The 18,620-nt window shown below is 41.5% G+C and overlaps 1 protein-coding gene across 1 annotated transcript in view; it reads left to right on the forward strand.

The window, feature by feature from the left end:
- Window positions 1-18,620, forward strand: part of Armh3 (armadillo like helical domain containing 3) — a 190,040-nt gene that overhangs the window by 12,006 nt on the left and 159,414 nt on the right. Inside the window, exons 2-5 of the mRNA XM_052184763.1 lie at window positions 8,234-8,346; window positions 15,314-15,370; window positions 15,486-15,632; window positions 17,489-17,596. Of these exons, the coding sequence (XP_052040723.1) occupies window positions 8,245-8,346; window positions 15,314-15,370; window positions 15,486-15,632; window positions 17,489-17,596 (414 nt within the window). The 5' untranslated portion in view covers window positions 8,234-8,244. The remainder of the gene's footprint in view (window positions 1-8,233; window positions 8,347-15,313; window positions 15,371-15,485; window positions 15,633-17,488; window positions 17,597-18,620) is intronic.

Here is an 18,620-nt window from a genome sequence, read left to right on the forward strand (position 1 = left end):
TTGGCTGTAGTCTTTTTCACAGCAACAGAAAGCAAACTAAAGCATGCGCAAAATTGGGCATAGTGGTACATGCTTGTCATCTCAGCACTTGGGTGGTGGAGGCCGGAGGATCAGCAGTTCAGAGTTACCCACAGTTTGAGTGAGCCTGGACTATAAGAGGTCCTGTCTTAAATAAGGTAGTGTGATGTAACCTTTTAAGTAATGTTTACAAGGGGCTGGAGAGATGGCTTAAGGTTGAGAGTACTTGTTGCTCATCCAGAGGATCCAGGTTTAATTCCTAGCATCTACATAGTAGTTCACAACCATCCATATCTAATTTCATGGGATTTGCTAACCTCTTCTGATCTCTTCAGGACCAAGCATGTAGTACATTCATATATGCAGCCCAAACACTCTTATACATAAAATGAATAAATCTAATAGTGGTAGTGGTGCATGCCTTTTAATTTCAGCATTTGGGAGGCAGAGGCAGATGAATCTCTGAATTTGAGGCCAGCCTGGTCTGTAGAGTGAGTTCTAGGACAGCTAGGACTATATATAGCAACTGTGTCACAAACAAAACAGATCACAAAATTTGAAATATTTTTTAAGCCATATTATAATATAGTAGGAATTTAGTTCAGTGGTGGAGCACTCGCCTAGTATTCATGATGCCTTGGGTTCAGTTCCCAGTACTGTTAGCTTTTCCCCAAAGTCTGGACAATCTAGAGTTTGTTCATTAAGGCAAATATATATGTATATAAAACTTGCCTCTTCTAGGCAGGAGATAGCCATCCTCTGCTAGGATTGCAAGTGTGAGTCACCACACCTGGCTTAAGTTAGTGAATTAAAATAAAATGAAACAAAATATTTGCTTAGGGGCTAGAGAGAGATGGCTCAGCAGTTGAAGAGCATTGGCTGTTCTTCCAGAGGACCTGGGGTCAGTTCCCATATGGTGGTTCACAGCTGTCTGTAACTCCAGTTCCAGGGGCTCCGATAACCTCATCTAGACATACATACAGGCAAAACATCAATGCATATAAAATAAAAATAAACAAATCATTAAAAATTATTTGCTTAACTCTTTCTGACCCCAGAGCGATGCATTCCTGGTACCTCAGACGGCTTCCTTGAACTCCCTCCACAGTCTCCCTGCTGCTGTTCCAACTCTGTCAGTGTTTAGTCTTTTGCTCCTACAGAAATGGGACCAGCAGGCTGTACTCCTGTAGTTAGCCTTTTCTGCGAGGTTAACTGCTGTTTTTTTTTTTTTTTTTAATATTTTTCTATCTATCTATTTATTTATTTATTTATTTATGTGTGTTTTTTTTTTTTTTTTTTGATTTGGTTTTTTGGAGACAGGGTTTCTCTTTATAGTCCTGGCTGTCCTGGAACTCACTCACTCTGTAGACCAGGCTGGCCTTGAACTCAGAAATCCACCTGCCTCTGCCTCCCAGAGTGCTGGGATTACAGGCGTGCGACACCACTGCCCGGCATAACTGCTGGTTCATGTATCACTTTTTATTTGTTTTTATATTTTTGTTTTTTTGAGACAGGGTTTCTCTGTATTAGCCCAGGCTGTCCTGGAACTCACTCTGTAGTGAGCCCAGGCTGACCTCAAAGTCAGAGATCGCCTGTCTCTGCCTCTCCAGTCCTGGGATTAAAGGCCTGTGACATCATTCCTCCAACCCTAGCTGATTTATTCATTTACTTTTATTTTTATATGCGTTGGTGTTTTGTGTGGATGTATGTATGCCTTTGTAAGGGTGCCAGATCCTCTGGAACTGAAGTTACAGACAGTTGTGAGCTGCCATGTGGTTGCTGCGAATTGTACCAGGGTCCTCTAGAAGTCCACTAACCATCTATCTGACCCCCATGTTTCATGTATTACTAATGTCTTCTTTTAAATTTCTGTATATTCAATTGTATGACTATAGTATAATTTTTCCATTTTGCTCAGAAACTTTTTTTTTTTTTGGTTTTTTTGAGACAGGGTTTCTCTGTGTAGCCCTGGCTGACCTGGAACTCACTCTGTAGACTTCTCAAATATTTTTTTTCAAATATTTTTAATAATAATTATTTGAGACAGTATTTCTCTATGTAGCCTTGATTATCTTGGAATTCATTCTATAGACCAGGTTGGCCTCAAACTCAGAGATCTACCTGTCTCTGCCTCCCAAGTGCTGGGATTAAAGGCATGAGCCACCATTGCCCAGATTTTTTAAATTTTTATTATATGTATGTTTCTATGTTTGAATGTTGGTTTGTTCGTGTGAATGAAGCGCCCCCAGAGGCCAGAAGAGGTTGTTGGATCCTCTGGAGTTGTAGTTATAGGCAGTTGTGAACCCTGTAGTCTGGGTGCTGGAATCCAAACTCAGGACCTCTGCAAGAGCAGCTTAAGTCCTTATGGCTGAACCATCTCTTAAGCCTCTCTGCCAATAAATATTTCAATACTCTTTTTTTGTTTTTTGTTTTTGTTTTTCTTGTTTTTTGTTTTTTGTTTTGTTTTTTTTCCGAGACAGGGTTTCTCTGTCCTGGAACTCACTTTGTAGACCAGGCTGGCCTCGAACTCGGAAATCCACCTGCCTCTGCCTCCCAAGTGCTGGGATTACAGGCGTGCGCCACCACTGCCCGGCTTCAATACTCTTTTTTTTTTTTTTTTTTTTTTTTTTTTTGAGACAGGGTTTCTCTGTGTAGCCCTGGCTGTCCTGGACTCACTCTGTAGACCAGGCTGGCCTCGAACTCAGAAATCCACCTGCCTTTGCCTCCCAAGTGCTGGGATTACAGGTGTACGCCACCACTGCCCAGCTGTCTTCAATACTCTTTTTAAAAGAATATTAAATATTTATTTTATTATGTGTAAGTGTGTCTATGAGTATGTATGCGTGCACATGAATAGTTGCTTGCTGAGGCCAAAGAGTGGGGGCCAGAAGGCAGCATCAGATGTCCTGAAACTAGAGCTGTAGGCTGTTATGAGTCTCCTGTTAAGTTCTAGACATCAAACTCTCATCAAGAGCAGCAAGTTCTTCTAATGACTGAGCAGTTCTCCAGCCCCCCCAAAACTTATAAAAAGTTATTACATTTAGTGTGTGTGTGTGTGTTTATTTATGTATGCTGAGGTGCACATGTGGAAATCAGAGAACAGCTTGCAGGAATCCATTCCTGTGATCCCAAAATGCACCTTTTCCTACTGAGCAACCTTGCTATCTCTTGAGTTCTCTATGTATTTGAAAAGCGAGGGCTAGGAATATCATGACCAAGGCAACTCTTACAAAGGAAAACATTTAATAGGGGCTGGCTTACAGTTTCAGAGGTTCAGGCACACATAATGCTGGAGGAGCCAAGAATCCTACATCTCCACCAGAGGCAGCCAGGAAGAGACTCTTCTGCAGGCACCCAGGAGGTGCCTTCGCACTAGGCAGAGCCTGAGCATAGGGACACCTCACAGCTCGCCTAAACAGAGACCCATTTCCTCCAAGGCCACCTCTACTCCCTTCAGGCCACACTTCCTCCTAGTGCCACTCCCTGTGGCCACACATTCAAACTCTGGAATCTATGGGGCCAAACCTATCCAAACCATCCCACCTGGTGTCACTTTCTCCTTGAGATCTTCTCTAATTTCCTAAGTAGTCCCCCGAGGCAGTTTATCTTCCGCTTAATTGTTTCCTCTCCTGGGATGAAAACTCCTCCGGTCTTTCCTTCTGTATTTTGCTGCATCTCAGGTGCCTGACACCAAAAGAATGCTCGCTGTATTTGTTGAATGAATAAATGACTGACTACTCTGTACTTGTATTTTACTTCCTAAACTTTTCTCAACATTTACTTTTATTGCTTTTGCTTCTTTTCTATCTATTGATTTGCTTTTATTTAGTTGTTTGTTGTGCTATGGGTGGAACCCAGGGCCCTTCACATGCCAGGCAAGGCAAGGTCTGCCACTCAGCTGCCACTCTCCTCCTCACTGTAAAAGATTTCACTTTAACTTTTCTGTTAGTGGTTGAATTGTTTTTAGGGCACTTTCCTTCACAGTTGGTTATAGCAGTTGGTTTGTTTTTTTTCTCAGATGAAACTTTTTTTCTGGGGTGGAGGTGGTAGGTTTGGGGTTTAATCATGGTTTCATGTAGTCTGGATCAGCCTCAAGGTCACTGATGCCTTCTACCAATTAAGTTGTGTCTCCGACCCCAAGATACTTTTTATAAATTAAAAATGTCTGTCTGTTTGTCTATGAACCATGTGTGTCCCTGGTGCATGAGGAGTCCAGAAGAGGACATAGGATCCTTTGAGACTGGAGTTACGGAGAGTTGTGAGTGCCATGTGGGTGCTGGGAATTGAACCTGGGTCCTCTGGAAGAACAGCCAGTGCTCCTAACTGAGCCAGCTCTTTAGCTACAAGACACGGTTTTTCAAGTTAAAGTTCAATTTTAATTTCTGAGACCTAAAGAAAACCGTGTGAGCAGTTTATGCTTCTCTGCTGACTTCCATGGCAGGAGCACTGGCAGGAGGAGGCTTTATGGTCTTGGTTTCAAGTTACTTTCCAGGCAGTCTGGGGGGCAGATCCAGGGAGCTCTGTGGTGATGACGGACTAGTGAGCTGTATTTATTCTCCTTTCACGTGGAAGGAGAAGGATGAAAATTTGGTAGTTTGGATCAGAATTATTTTTCCCCTTCTCTTCTACTCCCCTTTACTTATTAGAAAGAATTGATCCTAAAATAGAGAGTTTATTAGATTTGGAGTGGACATTGATTAGCTGTAATCCAAGTGTAGATCCTTATAGGGAGATGTTTGTAAACATGTGATTTCTACATTAGGAACTTATGGTCCGTGATGTTCCTGCTAATCAGCTCAGAGAAGCTGAGCACACGCCCGATCTACACCCAGTGCAGGAGAAGTGCATTGTTCACGACCTCTTTGACTGGACTCTCCTGATTTCTAAGTTATCTCCCCAAAATAAGGAACAGTATTTCATATTTTAAGACAAAGCTGTGATCAATATAATGGAAAATGTCTGAGTCTTCTGTTTTGATTTTCTTCTCAGTTTTCTCTAGATTATAATAGAAATTGGAAGCTTGGTAAAATAATAGAAACAGGTGTTAAGTAAAATTTTAGGTCTGACCTCGGACTTTTTATTGTTGTTGGTACGATTAAACTCAGAGCCTATATATGCCAGGCTGGCCTTTAACTTGCTATGTACTGAGAATGATCATGAATTCTTGATTTTCCTATCTCTATCTCCCTAGTGTTGGAGTTCTAAGTGTGTATCTCTGTGCTTGGGGTTTTGTTTTATTTATTTATTTTTGTTGATACAGAGTCTTACTCTGTAGTCTAAGCTGGTTTTAAATTTTATTTTCAAGATTTGTTTTTATTTTATGTGTATGGGTGCTTTGTCTGAATGTATGTCTATGCATTAAGTGTGTGCTTGGTGTCCTCAGAGGCCAGAAGATGCCATCAGATTCCCTAGAACAAGAGAAGATGCCATTAGATTCCCCAGAACCAGAGTTTCAGATGCTTATGAGCTGCCATGTATGTGCTGGGAACCAAACCCTCAGTCCTCTGGACGAACAGCCAGTGCTCTTAACTGTGAGCCAGCTCTCCAGGCCTAGCCTTGAACTTTTTTTTTTTTAAGATTTATTTATTTATATATGAATATACAGATTTACTTATTATATACGAATACACTGTAGCTATCTTCAGACACACCAGAAGAGGGCATCCGATCTCATTTCAGATGGTTGTGAGCTATCATGTGGTTGCTGGGAATTCAACTCAGGACCTCTGGAAGAGCAGTCTGTTCTCTTAACCAGTGAGCCATCTTTCCAGCCCCCTACCTTGAACCCTTATTAGTCCTCCTGCCTCAGCTTCTGAGAGGTAGGATTAGAGATGCGTGCCATCACATCTGGTCAGAGTGCAAATATTTTTATTACAATTAAGTCTGTGTGGGTGCATGTGACCCATGGCATACATGTGGAGGTCAGAGGACAACCAGGGAGTTGGTTCTCTCCTTGTACCTTGTGGGTTCCTGAGATGAAATAAGGTCATTTTTGACCTTATTTGGTCAGGTTTGGTAGTAAGTGCCTTTACCCACTGAGCCATGTCACCTGGCCATCTGGCAGTGGTTTGAGACAGAATCTCCCTATGTGGTTTAGGCTATCCTGGAACTTCTGTGTATATCCCAGGCTCAGCTGGATTGTAAGTGTGCACCACCATGTTTGACCACACTTAAGACTTTTGAGAAGTATTCCTTCTCATTTCAGAACTAGTAAACAACTTGTGCTGAATGTTCCCATGAACCAAGTGTTTCTAAGAGAAGTATGATGTAGTTCTTACGATAAAGGGGTTTAATACCTGTTTGGAGGAGTTATCTGTGCTTGGTACATGGTCAGAGGTGGGAATCTCCCCTTTTGGCTCTAAGTATTAGGTCAAGATGATATCTAAGAATCTTTTGTACTATTGGGTGCATCTCTTATTTATGTAAAAGTTTGGTTTTGACTTGAGAGGTAATGTATATTTTCAAAATTAATTTTATAAAATGAGTTCAGTGTTTTTGAGTTTATCTAGAGGTAAAATCAGGCCTTTCCCTAGTACTCTGTTTGTCTTGTATGGACCTAGATTTCGTACACAGAATTTAGGATTTAAGAGAGATGGAACTTGGCTAATAAAACAAGTGAGAAGCTGGGCAGTGGTGGTGCACGCCTTTAATCCCAGCTCTTGGGAGGCAGAGGCAGGCGGATTTCTGACTTCGAGGCCAGCCTGGTTTACAAAGTGAGTTCCAGGACAGGACAGCCAGAGTTACAAAGAGAAGATGTTTCAACCCCCTCCTCTCAAAAAAAAAAAAAAAAAAAGAAAAGAAAAAAAAAGAAAAGAAAGAAAGAAAAGAGAAAAGAAAACAAGTGAGACAGCTGAGGGCGTGTGTATAAATCTGCACTGGAGACTCCTGGGATTTTAAGTCCCAGTTGAAAAAAGTTGAGAGTCCGTAAAGATGTAAAGATTCTAGAACTGCTTTTCTATAGACCAAAAAAAAGTTGAAGTTTAATCTACAATAGTTTATAAATTTATGCAATTAAGTTAGAAAGTGACATTACTATATTATTTTGAAATCAGATTTATTTTTGGCTTCTTAACTTCTGTTTTCTGCCTATAGTCTCTTTCCAGAGGAATTTCTGAAGACAGCCAAGTGCAGCGTGATTTACGAGGCAGTGAAGGGCAAGTGCTTTGCAGTGATGAGGGCCTGCTTACTTGGGGAATCGATGGAGCATGTCAGTCTGTAGTATACTTCCTGCCCTAATGGTCCTTAGTGCGATCAATATTTGAAATTTAACTTCACCATTGTTCTGTGGGCCCTGCGTGTTCTGTAGCCTTCCTTCTCTGTCTCTCAGATGTGTGGCCAGACTGCTTACAGATGGCGCTAGTTACACGTTCCTGTTTGCTTCTAGACCAGCTTTAGGCTCAGCTACTGGCACTTTTTATGGATTTAAAATGTATTGTGCTATAGGGCAATTAATATTTTAAGTCTGGTCTGGAGAGGGGACTAATGAATAAGATCTATAGCCATTATTTATCATTACTTCTTCCTAAAAAAATTCTCATTGATATTTCAGTAGATTCTGTAGTATCCTAAAGTGTCTGGTCCTGGCCCTGCCTGTCTGCCTGTTCACCCTTCTTCCCCCGTCTCTCCTTCCGATTTTTGTTTTTTTCTTTTAAGATTTATTAATTTATGTATTTAAGTACTCTATGCACGTGCCACCTGAACACCAGAAGAGGGCATCAGATGGTTGTGAGCCACCATGTGGTTGCTAAGAATTGAACTCATAGCCATCTCCAGTTTGCTAAGATAGTGTTTCCGATAGCTCAGACTGGCCTTGAACTCTGTACTGCTAAGGATGACCCTGAACCTTGAATCATCTTGTCTTTCCCCCCACCTCCCAGATTACAGGCATGAATCACCAATGCTCCAATGTACCAGTTTGTTTTTCAAATGAGTTTTGTGTTTTATAGGCATTTTTGGTTCATAGCAAAATTGAGAGAAAGGTGGTGGTCCCTAAATCCTGTGATTTTGTATGTCCATAGCTTGTCCCATTATGTATTTGTTACTGCTGGTAAATCTACACTGACTTACACTTCATCACCACCAGAAGTCCATGTTTGCATTAGGTGCATCCTTGGCTGGATGTTCTGTGGGTTTGAACAGATGCATCCCAACGTGTCTCTTCTGTTATGGCGTTGTATTTATATTATCCTAAAATGTGTCTCACCCTACTCTACAGGTTCTCTGGCCATGGCTCAAGTAGAGAAACGGGGAGGCTTGCTCCGGAAATCTTCAGCCTCAAAAAAACCACTGAAGGAAAAAGTGGTGCTGATGTATGATGAGATTTTCATGGTAAGGCTTGAGTTCCCATTATCTTGCACAGCTAGAGTGGTTTTTTTTGTTTCTTAAAAAAAAAAAAAATAAAGTTGTGTTTATTATCTCTATGTGTGTACACATATGTGTGTTTGAACAAGTGCAGAAGAACACAAGCCGTGGTACATGTATGGAGTCAGAGAACAACTTGGAACAGACCTCCCACTATTTAGGTTCTGAGGCTGAACTCAGACTGTCAGGCTTGGATCTTTTACTCAGAGTCATCTAGCTGGTCCTTTGTGTTTAGCAAGAGTCTGGCTGTGTAGTTCAGGCTGGCCTGGAACTCACTGTGTAGATCAAGCTATCATTACACTCAGTGATCCTCCAGCCACATCATCTTCTTGAGTGCTGCCATTATAGGCAGGAGCCACCCATACTAGCCTTGACTCTTCAGTTTTTTAGTCCAAATACTCCTTTTTTTTCCCCTTCCCTTTCACCCTCTTGCTCCTGCCCCGCTAGCTCTGAAGCCCACTTGTTCAGTCCCATAGGTTCTTTATCTGTTTCTCATTATGGATGGTTGTGAGCTACCATATAGCTGCTGGGATTTGAACTCATGACCTCTGGAAGAATAGTTGGTGCTCTTAACTTCTGAGCCATCTCACCAGCCCCCATATACTCTTTTTTAAAAATCTAATTTAAGCTGGGCAGTGGTGACACACATCTTTAATCCCAGTACTTGGGAGGCAGAGACAGGTGGGTTTCTGAGTTTGAGGCCAGCCTGGTCTACATAGTGAGTTCCAGGACAACCAGGGCGACACAGAGAAACCCTGTCTTGAAAAACAAACAAACAAACAAACAAACAAACAAAAAACAAAATAAATTTTTATTTAATTTTATATGCATTGGTGCTTTCCTTATATTACATGTGTGTCTGTGGAAGGGTGTCAGATCCCCTGGAACTGAAGTTATAGACAGTTGTGAGCTGCCATGTAGGTGCTGGGAATTGAACCCAGGACCTCTGGAAGAGCAGCTGGTAATCTTCCCCCCCCCCCCCCAGACAGGGTTTCTCTGTGTAGTCCTAACTGTCCTGGAACTCACTCTGTAGACCAGGCTGGCCTTGTCTACAACTCAGAAATCCCCCTGCCTCTGCCTCCCAAGGGCTGGGTGTAAAGGTGTGCGCCACTACTGCCTGCTCAGCTAGTATTCTTAACTGCTGAGCCATCTCTCAAGCCTTCCCAATAATCTTAATCAGAAGCAGCTCTACTGGGACTGGAGAGATGGCCCAGTGTATAAACTGCCCGCTGTTACTTATGAGGACCAGGGTTTGGCTCCCTAGCACCCATTTAAAACCCAGGATGGGTCCAGCAGCCAACCTGTTATCCCAGTGCTCACAGACAGATGGGACGCCCTGGACAAGATGGCCAGCTGGACTGCCAAAGCAGTGATCTCTGGGCTAAAGACCCTGCTTAGTAAATAGGGTCTGACTGAAGAAGACATCTGATGTCTGCCTTTGAATACACATGCATGCCAGAAAACTTGTTTGGTTCTGTACACGTGAATGTACTTATATGTATGTATACAATACACATGCAGATGTCCATCCCCAAATAACCAACAAATAATGACCCACAAAACCTTTGTGTTTGCCATTTTCACTGGCCCTCAAGAGCCTGAGCCAAGGGCTGGAGAGATGGCCCAGTGGTTAAGAGCACTGGCTGTTCTTCCAGAGGATCCAGTTTCGATTCCCAGCACCTAAATGGTACCTCACAATCATCTGTAACCCCAGTACCAGGAAATCTGACATCTTCTGGTCTCCATGGGCAGTAGACACACCTACGCGTATAGAGAAAACATCCATACAAATAAAATAAAATTTAAAAAGGAAAAAAAGAGGCTGAGGTAAGAAGATCATCATAAGTCTGAGTCCAACCTGGGCTACATGGTATTTTATAGCTCTTTGTAGGCTACAGAACTTCGGAAAAAAAAAAAAGGTGAAGCGTGGGCTGTAGATGTGCTTGTCTTGTCTGGGTTTGATATCCTGTTGACGAGGACATGGCAGTGCATACTTGAGCTCCTACATGGGAGGTAGAAGGATAAGTTCACGACTACCCTGCTGCATCGTAAGTGTAAGTCCAGAGGAGAGCTCAAGGGCTAATGTGAGCCAGCTCTCAGAGACGACATTTATGATCATGTAGTGATCACTGAAGGTTATTATTTTCTGAGATGGCCAGGCTGGCGTCAGACTTATTATGTAGTCAGTGATGACCTTGAACTCCTGAGCCTTCTGCTTCCATCTTCCAGATGCTGAGGCCTTGGGCATTGTTTCCAGGATCTAGGTGGTAGTAGTTGTTCTTCATCTTCCTCCTCTCCCTTCTTTCTCTTCCTCCTTTTCCTCTTTTCTTCTTTTCTTCCTCTTTTCCTCCTCCTTTTCCCCCTTCTCCTCCTCTTCCTCTTCTTCTTTGTTGTCTTCTTTGGTTTTTCTTTTAAAAATTAACTTTATTTACATAAATATACTGTAGCTGTCTTCAGACACACCAGAAGAGGGCATCCTGTTATAGATGGATGTGAGCCACCACGTGGGTGCTGGGAATTGAACTCAGGAAGCCTAGAAGAGCAGCCAGTGTTCTTACCCGCTGAGCCATCTCTCCAGCTCCCTTTGGTTTTTCAAGACAGGGTTTCTCTATGTAGCTCATGCTGTCTTAGGAACTCACTTAGTAGACCCAGTTGGCCTTGAACTCAGATTCCACTTTCCTTTGCCTCTGAGTGCTGTGATTAAAGGTGCACATCACTACTGCCTGGCTTGTCTGTGTGTTTGTCTGTTTATGTATGTATGAATATATCTAGAGGTCCATCCATCTTTATATATTTTATATTTTTTAAATTTTACTTTATGTATATGAGAGTTTTACTCACATGTATGTCTGGGTTCCAGATTTGTGTTTGGTGCTCATGAATGTAGGAAGGGTTCATTAGATCCCTTGTAACTGGAGTTATGGATAGTTGTTGAGGTTCAGGAGTTGCCCTGAAAATTACATGAACACCGAATCAGACAGGGGTAGTTTATTGTGTGTTTGTTTTTAGGATTTATTTATTTATTTATTTATTTATTTATTTATTTATCTATTTATTTATTTATTATATGTAAGTACACTGTAGTTGTCTTCAGACACTCCAGAAGAGGGAGTCAGGTCTCTTTACAGATGGTTGTGAGCCACCATGTGGTTGCTGGGATTTGAACTTAGGACCTTAGGAATAGCAGTTGGTGCTCTTAACTGCTGAGCCATCTCTCCAGCCCAGGGGTAGTTTATTGAATGAACACCCTAAGACTGATCGATCAGGGAAACAGCTTCCGACTCAGGCAGGAGATGTGACAATGAAAATCCAGGGTCAGTTTATATAGGGAAAAACCATAAGCAGATAAAGGGGCTGCAAGATGGTCAGCCTTCTTCCAAGTTTCTTTAGCAGTTTAGCTCTAACAGTACAAACTGACCTCTATCTTGCTTGACCCTGAGAGAAGGCTTCGGTTCGGGAATTTCCAATATATATATATATATATACACACTTCAGAATATATATATATATATATATATATATATATATACACACACTTCAGAATATAACAGGATATGTGGGTAGCTTGATCCTGCATCCTGCTCTGAGTCAAACTATTTTTCTGTGTCAATGACTGGAAGGTATGGAACAAAATAGCTACAGCTTTGTTGGGCGGGGGCAATGATTGTGAGTTGCCTTGAGGGTGCTGGGAACCAAACTGTGGTGTTCTCTGCAAGAGTGAAAATTGCTATTAACCTCTGAGATATCTTTTCAGCTTCCCAAAATATTTTTTAAGAAATATTATTTATTCATAATTTCCATGGAATATGTGTGGTGGTTAGAGGAGGACAAGGTTGTGGAAGTATGTTCTGTCTTTTCACCTTTATGTGGGTCCCAGGGATTGAATGTAGATTACCAGGTTTTTGAACCTTTACTGTCTGAGCTATCCTACTGGTCCAACTTTTTCTTTCTTTCTTTCTTTTTTTTTTTAATATTTTATTTTCTGTATTCTTTGTTTACATTCCAAATGATTTCCCGTTTCCCAGATCCCCCCTCCCCATATGTCCCATAACAACTTTTTCTTTTTTAAAAGATTTTGGCTGGACGATGGTGGTGCACGTCTTTAATCCCAGCACTTGGGAGGTGGAGGCAGGCGGATTTCTGAGTTCCAGGCCAGCCTGGACTACAAAGTGAGTTCCAGGACAGCCAGGGCTACACAGAGAAACCCTGTCTCGAAAATACCAAAAAAAAAAAAAAAAAAAAAAAAAAAAAAAAGATTTTGTCAACTGGGTGGTGGAGGTGTTGACACAAGCCTTTAATTCCAACACTCAGGCAGAGGCAAGCTCAGATTTCTAAGAGTTCAAGGTCATCCTAGTTGTTCTATAGAATGAGTTCCAGGACAGCCAGGGCTATACAGAGAAACACTTGGTTGACTAAAAGTAAGAAGAGGGAATCAGAATCAGATACCTTAGAGCTGGAGTTATATGTGGTTGTTAGCCACCTGATGTTGGTGCTTGGAATGAAACCCTGGTCCTCTGGAAGAGCAGCAAGTGGTTTTAACTGAGTCATTTCTTCAGTCTCGTGACTTACTTTTTTATGATTATCTTTCTTCCTTCCTTTCTCCCTCCCTCCCTCCTTTCCTCCCTCCCTTCCTCCTTCCTTCAATTCCTTTCTCCCTCCTTCCCTCCTTCCATCCCTCCCTTCTTCCTTCCCTCCCTTTCTTTCTCCCTCCTTCCCTCCCTCCCTCCTTCCCTTCCTCTCTCCCTCCCTTCTTCTCTCCCTCCCTCCCTTTGTTTCTTTTTCTTACCTAAAGATACCCTCCTTTTTAAAAATGATAGATGTCCTATGAATTTTCTTTTGTACCTTGAATTCTACAATTTCAATTTCAGATATTTTAAAAAGATGCATTGTACTGGGCAGTGGTGGCGCATGCCTGTAATCCCAGCACTTGGGAGGCTGAGGCAGGCAGATTGCTGAGTTCGAGGCCAGCCTGGTCTACAGAGTGAGTTCCAGGACAGCCAGGGCGACACAGAGAAACCCTGTCTCAAAAAACCAAAAAAAAAAAAAAAAAAAAAAAAAAGATGTGTTTTTACATTCTATCCCAAGTTGTTGGTAGATAGAATAAGTAATTAGACATCCTCATTCTCTAGTTATATGGGGTGACTATTATGAATTATTATAAATGGGATTGGAGATTTATTTCAGCCTTCAAATGTAAGTTAGAATAATACTTATAAAGAGCATATGTTTCTGTTTCTGTTGTATGCCTACCAGCATGCTAAACTGCTATGTTACTAAACATATTAGTTCCAATCCTGACAAGAAATCTTTATTGGTGTTGTTAATACCCTCATTAAAAACAATCTTTAAGGCCAGGTGTAGTGGTGCACACCTTTAGTCCCAGCACTTGGAGGCAGAGGCAGGTGGGTTTCTATTAGAGTTGGCTGACAGCCTGATATATATGTAGAGTTCCAGGCCATTTAGGGCTATTTAGTGAGATCCTGTATCAAAAAACCAAAAAGCAAACAAAAATTTTAGACATTTATTTTCTTTCCCTATTTGTGTGGTTGGGTGGGTGGAGGAGTCAGAGGACAGCTGTTCTCTCCTTCCATCATGTGGTTCTTAGGGGTCAGACTCAGGGCCGGTGTCAAGGGCCTTTAGCTGCTGAGCCAGGCTGCTGGTCACAGTACTCCCATTTCATAGATGAAGTGATTGTCTCAGAACAGAGGGCCGGAGCTCCATCTTGACTTGTAACTAACCCCCAGCTTTCAGCTTTGCCACACTCAGAATCGACAGTGCACTCAGATGGAACACTTCTAATTACTGGCAAGCCTTAAAATCAAAATTTGTTTTTCTTTTTTTCATTTTGAAACAGGATTTTGTTAGTCTGGCCTGGGACTTAATGGTAGTCCTTTCTCAGCACCCTAAACACTCAGATTGCCGTCCTGTGCACCATGTCTGGTTTATTGAAAGCAAATACAGAGTGGCTATGCAGAGCAGATAAAAATAAGTGGAATCTCTCTCTCTCTTTTTTAAAGATTTATTTACTTATTTTATGTATATGAGTACATTGTGACTATCTCCAGGCACACCATAAGAGGGCATCGGATCCTATTATAGATGGTTGTGAGCCACCATATGGTTGCTGGGAATTGAACTCAGGACTTCTGGAAGAGCAGTCAGTGCTCTTAACCACTGAGCCGTCTGATAGTGGAATATTAATAGGACTACTTCCTATTTTGAGACAGAGTTTATGTGTCACAGGTTGGCCTTGTTAGGTACCTGAGGGTGACGGGTGTGTGCGTGTGCGTGTTTGTGTATGTAGTTTTACTTTAAAAACTTATTTTTGTTTTATGTGTGAGGGTATTTTGCCTACATGTATGTGTACCATGTGTGCACAGTGCCTGAGAAGGCCAGAAGAGGGCATTTGGATTTCCTGGAACTGGAATTATTGACTTTTGTGAGCTGCTATGTGGGTGCTGAGAATTGAACCCAGGTCTTCTGGAAGAATAGCCCGCGTTCTTTCCAGCCTGTATCTTTTGATTGATTGATTGATTGATTGATTGATTGAGACAAGATCTTTCTATGTATTCCTTGCTGTTCTGGAACTAGATATGTAGACCAGGCTGACCTTGAACTCATAAGAAATCCAACTGCCTCTGCCTCCCAAGTGCTGGCTTGAAGTCATGTACTACTATGTCTGCTGGCCTAACTTTTAATTTTTATTTATTTAAAAGAGAGGTATTTAAAGGAAATGTTTTGAGCCATTCTTTTGTTTATGGTGTAGAGAATATATATCCATATACTGCCTACAGAAAATGTTGTTCTCTTTCTCTGTTGTAGTTTAAGATAAGAAAACATTTTCAAAGTTAAATATGACAAGTAAAGTTGACAGTATGTTTTGATGCTTTTTGAGTTTGCAATAAAATTGAACATACTTATTTTTTGATTTCAGACAGAGGACCCCAGTAAGTGTAGTCCTCGGTTTTGGGAGGAGCTCTTCCTCATGAAGGTAAGGGCGGTTGGTATGTTGGAGCTCTCTGGTAGGTAAGAGTGTCTGGTAAGCGTGTCTTCTGTGTTCTCAGTGCTGCTGGAAGTCTGCTCAGGCCCTTACTGTTTTCTGGCAGGTGAACCTAGAGTATCTGGAAGGCAAGCTGGAATCTCTGGATGGTGAGGAGTTAATGAAGATCAAGGACAACATTAATTGTTTATTTCAACACTGTATCCAGGCCCTGGGGGAGGAGCATCCGATCCGAGTTGTCAATGCACTGCAGGTACAGAGTACAGGCTGGGAGGCGGGGAAACTGGAGTGCCGCTCGTTCATTGGCTACAAACCGAGGACCTAGAGTTGCCTTTAGGTGTCAGATTTGGTTTGGGTTTCTTTCCTTTTTAGTTCTAATTTTTTAAAAAGAAAACATCTTTCATGCTAGTCATCTTCTTGTTATATTTAGTTTTAAACATTTATTAAAGGCTGGAAAGATAGCTTATTCCTTAAGAGTACTAGCTGCTCTTGCAGACAACCAGCCGTTCTGTTCCCAGCACCCATATGGCAGTTTAGAACTGTCTGAAACTCCAGTCTTGGTGGATCCAGTGCCCTCTTGTGGCCTCTGTGGACACATGGCATGTATGTGGTACACAGACATGTATTCAGGTAAAACATCCATATACATAAAAGTGAATAAAAATAATTAAAACATTAATTACTATTATTTTAAATTATGTGTCTTTGTGTCATGTGAGTACAGGTATCTGTCTGTAAACTAGAAGAGGATATAGAAATCTTTGGTGCTGTAATTGTGGTTGTAAATGGGTACTGTGAATTAACCTTGGGTCTTCTGAAAGAGCAGCATGTACTCTTAACCACTAACCCAGCTCTCCAGTCTAATTTAAATGGTTTCCTGTTTTATTTTATTATTATTATTTTCTTATGTGTGTGGTATATGTGTATATGTTTGTTTGTGCGGAGGCTAGAGGTGAATACTGGGTATCTTCCAAAATTACTTTGTACCTTGTTATTTTTATTTTTTTAATTAAAAAATAAAACTTATTGGGGAGGGGGCGTAAGAGATGGCTTAGCGATTAATAACATTTGTTGCTCTTGCAGAGGCCCTGGGTTCAGTTCCCAGCAGTTACATGGCTGTTGACAGCTGTTTGTAACTCCAGTTCCAGAGGATTCAATCCTTCTTCTTCTTACAGAGTGGTTTCATATATACACATGCAGGCAAAACATCTATACATATAAACTAAAAGATAATTCTCTAAAAAAAATTATTGTGGGTATGCCTTTAATTCCAGTACCTGGGAGAGAGAGGCAGGTGGACTTTTGTGAGTTGGAAGCTAGGTTGATTTATACACGGAGTTTCAGGCCAGCCATATCTATGTAGTGAGATCCTGTCTCAAAGTAAGCAAAAGCAAAATAACAAAAACTATCTACTTTAATATATGTGGGGAGTGTTCATGCCACAGTGTTCCTAGAGACTAAAGGACAACTGTGTGACATTGCTTCTTTGCTTCTACGTGTACCTGGGTCCAGGTATCCAGCCGGTCACCAGGCTCGCAGGGCAAGCACTGCCGTCTGAGCCATCTCTCCACGCCTCACTTTGTTTCCTCCAGAGATAGGAGTGATATGTCTATTACCATCTGCCTTATTCCCAGGAGGTCTGGTCACTGAGCTATATATAGCTCACCATTTTTTAGCTAGGTTGGTGGCCAGAAAGCCAGGCAATCCTCCTGTGTACGTGTACACTCATGTGTGTGTATTTGTATGTATATGTGTATGCATGTTCGTGTCACAGGCATCTGTGGAGTCAGAAAACAACCTGTGGGAATTGGTTCTTTGGGCAGCAGGTACCTTTATCTGCTCAGCTAGCTCTCTGACCCTCACCATAAACTTCTGATTCTTCCTCCTCCGTCTCCTCAGTGCTGGCATTACAGATGTGCTGTTGTTTATTAATCTTGTGTTTTTTAATATGTTAACACTCAAGCTGTTTTCAAATTCAGAGTAACAGAAATTGAAGGTCTGGCTTGTCAAGACAGTTCTGTAGTTGCAGTGGGAGGGGGGGCTACGATTAAGTGTACACCTAGTGTGGAGACTTCTTCTCTAGAAAGAATTCTTTTCTCATCTCTGCAGACCTTGTGTGCACTTATTCGAGGAGTCCACCAGAAGAATAAATCTACATCTGGATTTGACATCATCAATATGCTAATGGGCTTTGACAAGGCAGAGCTGTGTATGAAGGTGAGGCTCGAGATGTGCGCAGCTATGAGCAGCTGTCTGACAGCTAGCTGATCGTGAGTACTGCCTGCAGGCAGACACACTACAAGATTTATATTCTTTTCTTTTCTTTTTTTTTGTTTTTTTGTTTTTTTTGAGATAGGGTTTCTCTGTGTAGCCCTGGCTGTCCTGGAACTCACTCTGTAGACCAGGCTGACCTCGAACTCAGAAATCTGCCTGACTCTGCCTCCCAGAGTGCTGGGATTACAGGTGTGCACCACCACCCCCTGGCTTTTCTTTTTTTTGTTTTTGTTTTTGTTTTTGTTTTTGTTTTTGAGACAGGGACTATCTACATAGCCCTTGCTGTCCTGCATTTCACTATGTAGACAAGGCTGGTTCAAACTTAACAGAGATTCACTTGCCTCTGTCTCTTGAGTTTTGGGTTTAAAGGTGTGAGCCACCATGCCCAGCTTTGTATGACATTTATGAGCTTAGATAAAGTATGAAAATAGCTGAAAAGGTCAGCTATTTTGTGGTTCTGGTGATGAATCCATGATGTTCTGCATGGAAGGCGAGTGCTCTGTCACTCAGGATCAACCCTTGTCCGCATTTAGGTATTTGACACAGGGTCTTATGTAGTTGAGGTTGGCTTCAGACTTACATTACAGAGGGTAGAACCTTTTTAAAAAATATTTTTTATACTTTATTTTTAGGTTTATTTATTTTATGTGTGTAAGTGTTTTGCTTGCATGTAAGTTTGTATACTTCATGTATGCTTGATGCCTGAAAAGTCTGAAGAGGGTATGGGATCCTTTGGAATTGGTGTTGTAAATGATTTTGAGCCTCTTGTGGGTGCTGATCATGGATCCTCTGCAGTAACAACAGATGTTTTTAAGTACTGAACCATCTTGTCAGCCTATCTCTTTCAAGTTAAAACAAAACAAGACAAAAAAAAAAAAAAAAAAAAAAAAAAAAAAACGTTAGGTTTAAAGAAAAGCAATCAGAGACAACTGTGCAAACAGAGGGTAAACCAGCTCCTAAAAAGCAA

This window comes from Apodemus sylvaticus, chromosome 1 (genome assembly GCF_947179515.1).
Source record: "Apodemus sylvaticus chromosome 1, mApoSyl1.1, whole genome shotgun sequence".
Taxonomy (NCBI): Eukaryota; Metazoa; Chordata; class Mammalia; order Rodentia; family Muridae; genus Apodemus; species Apodemus sylvaticus.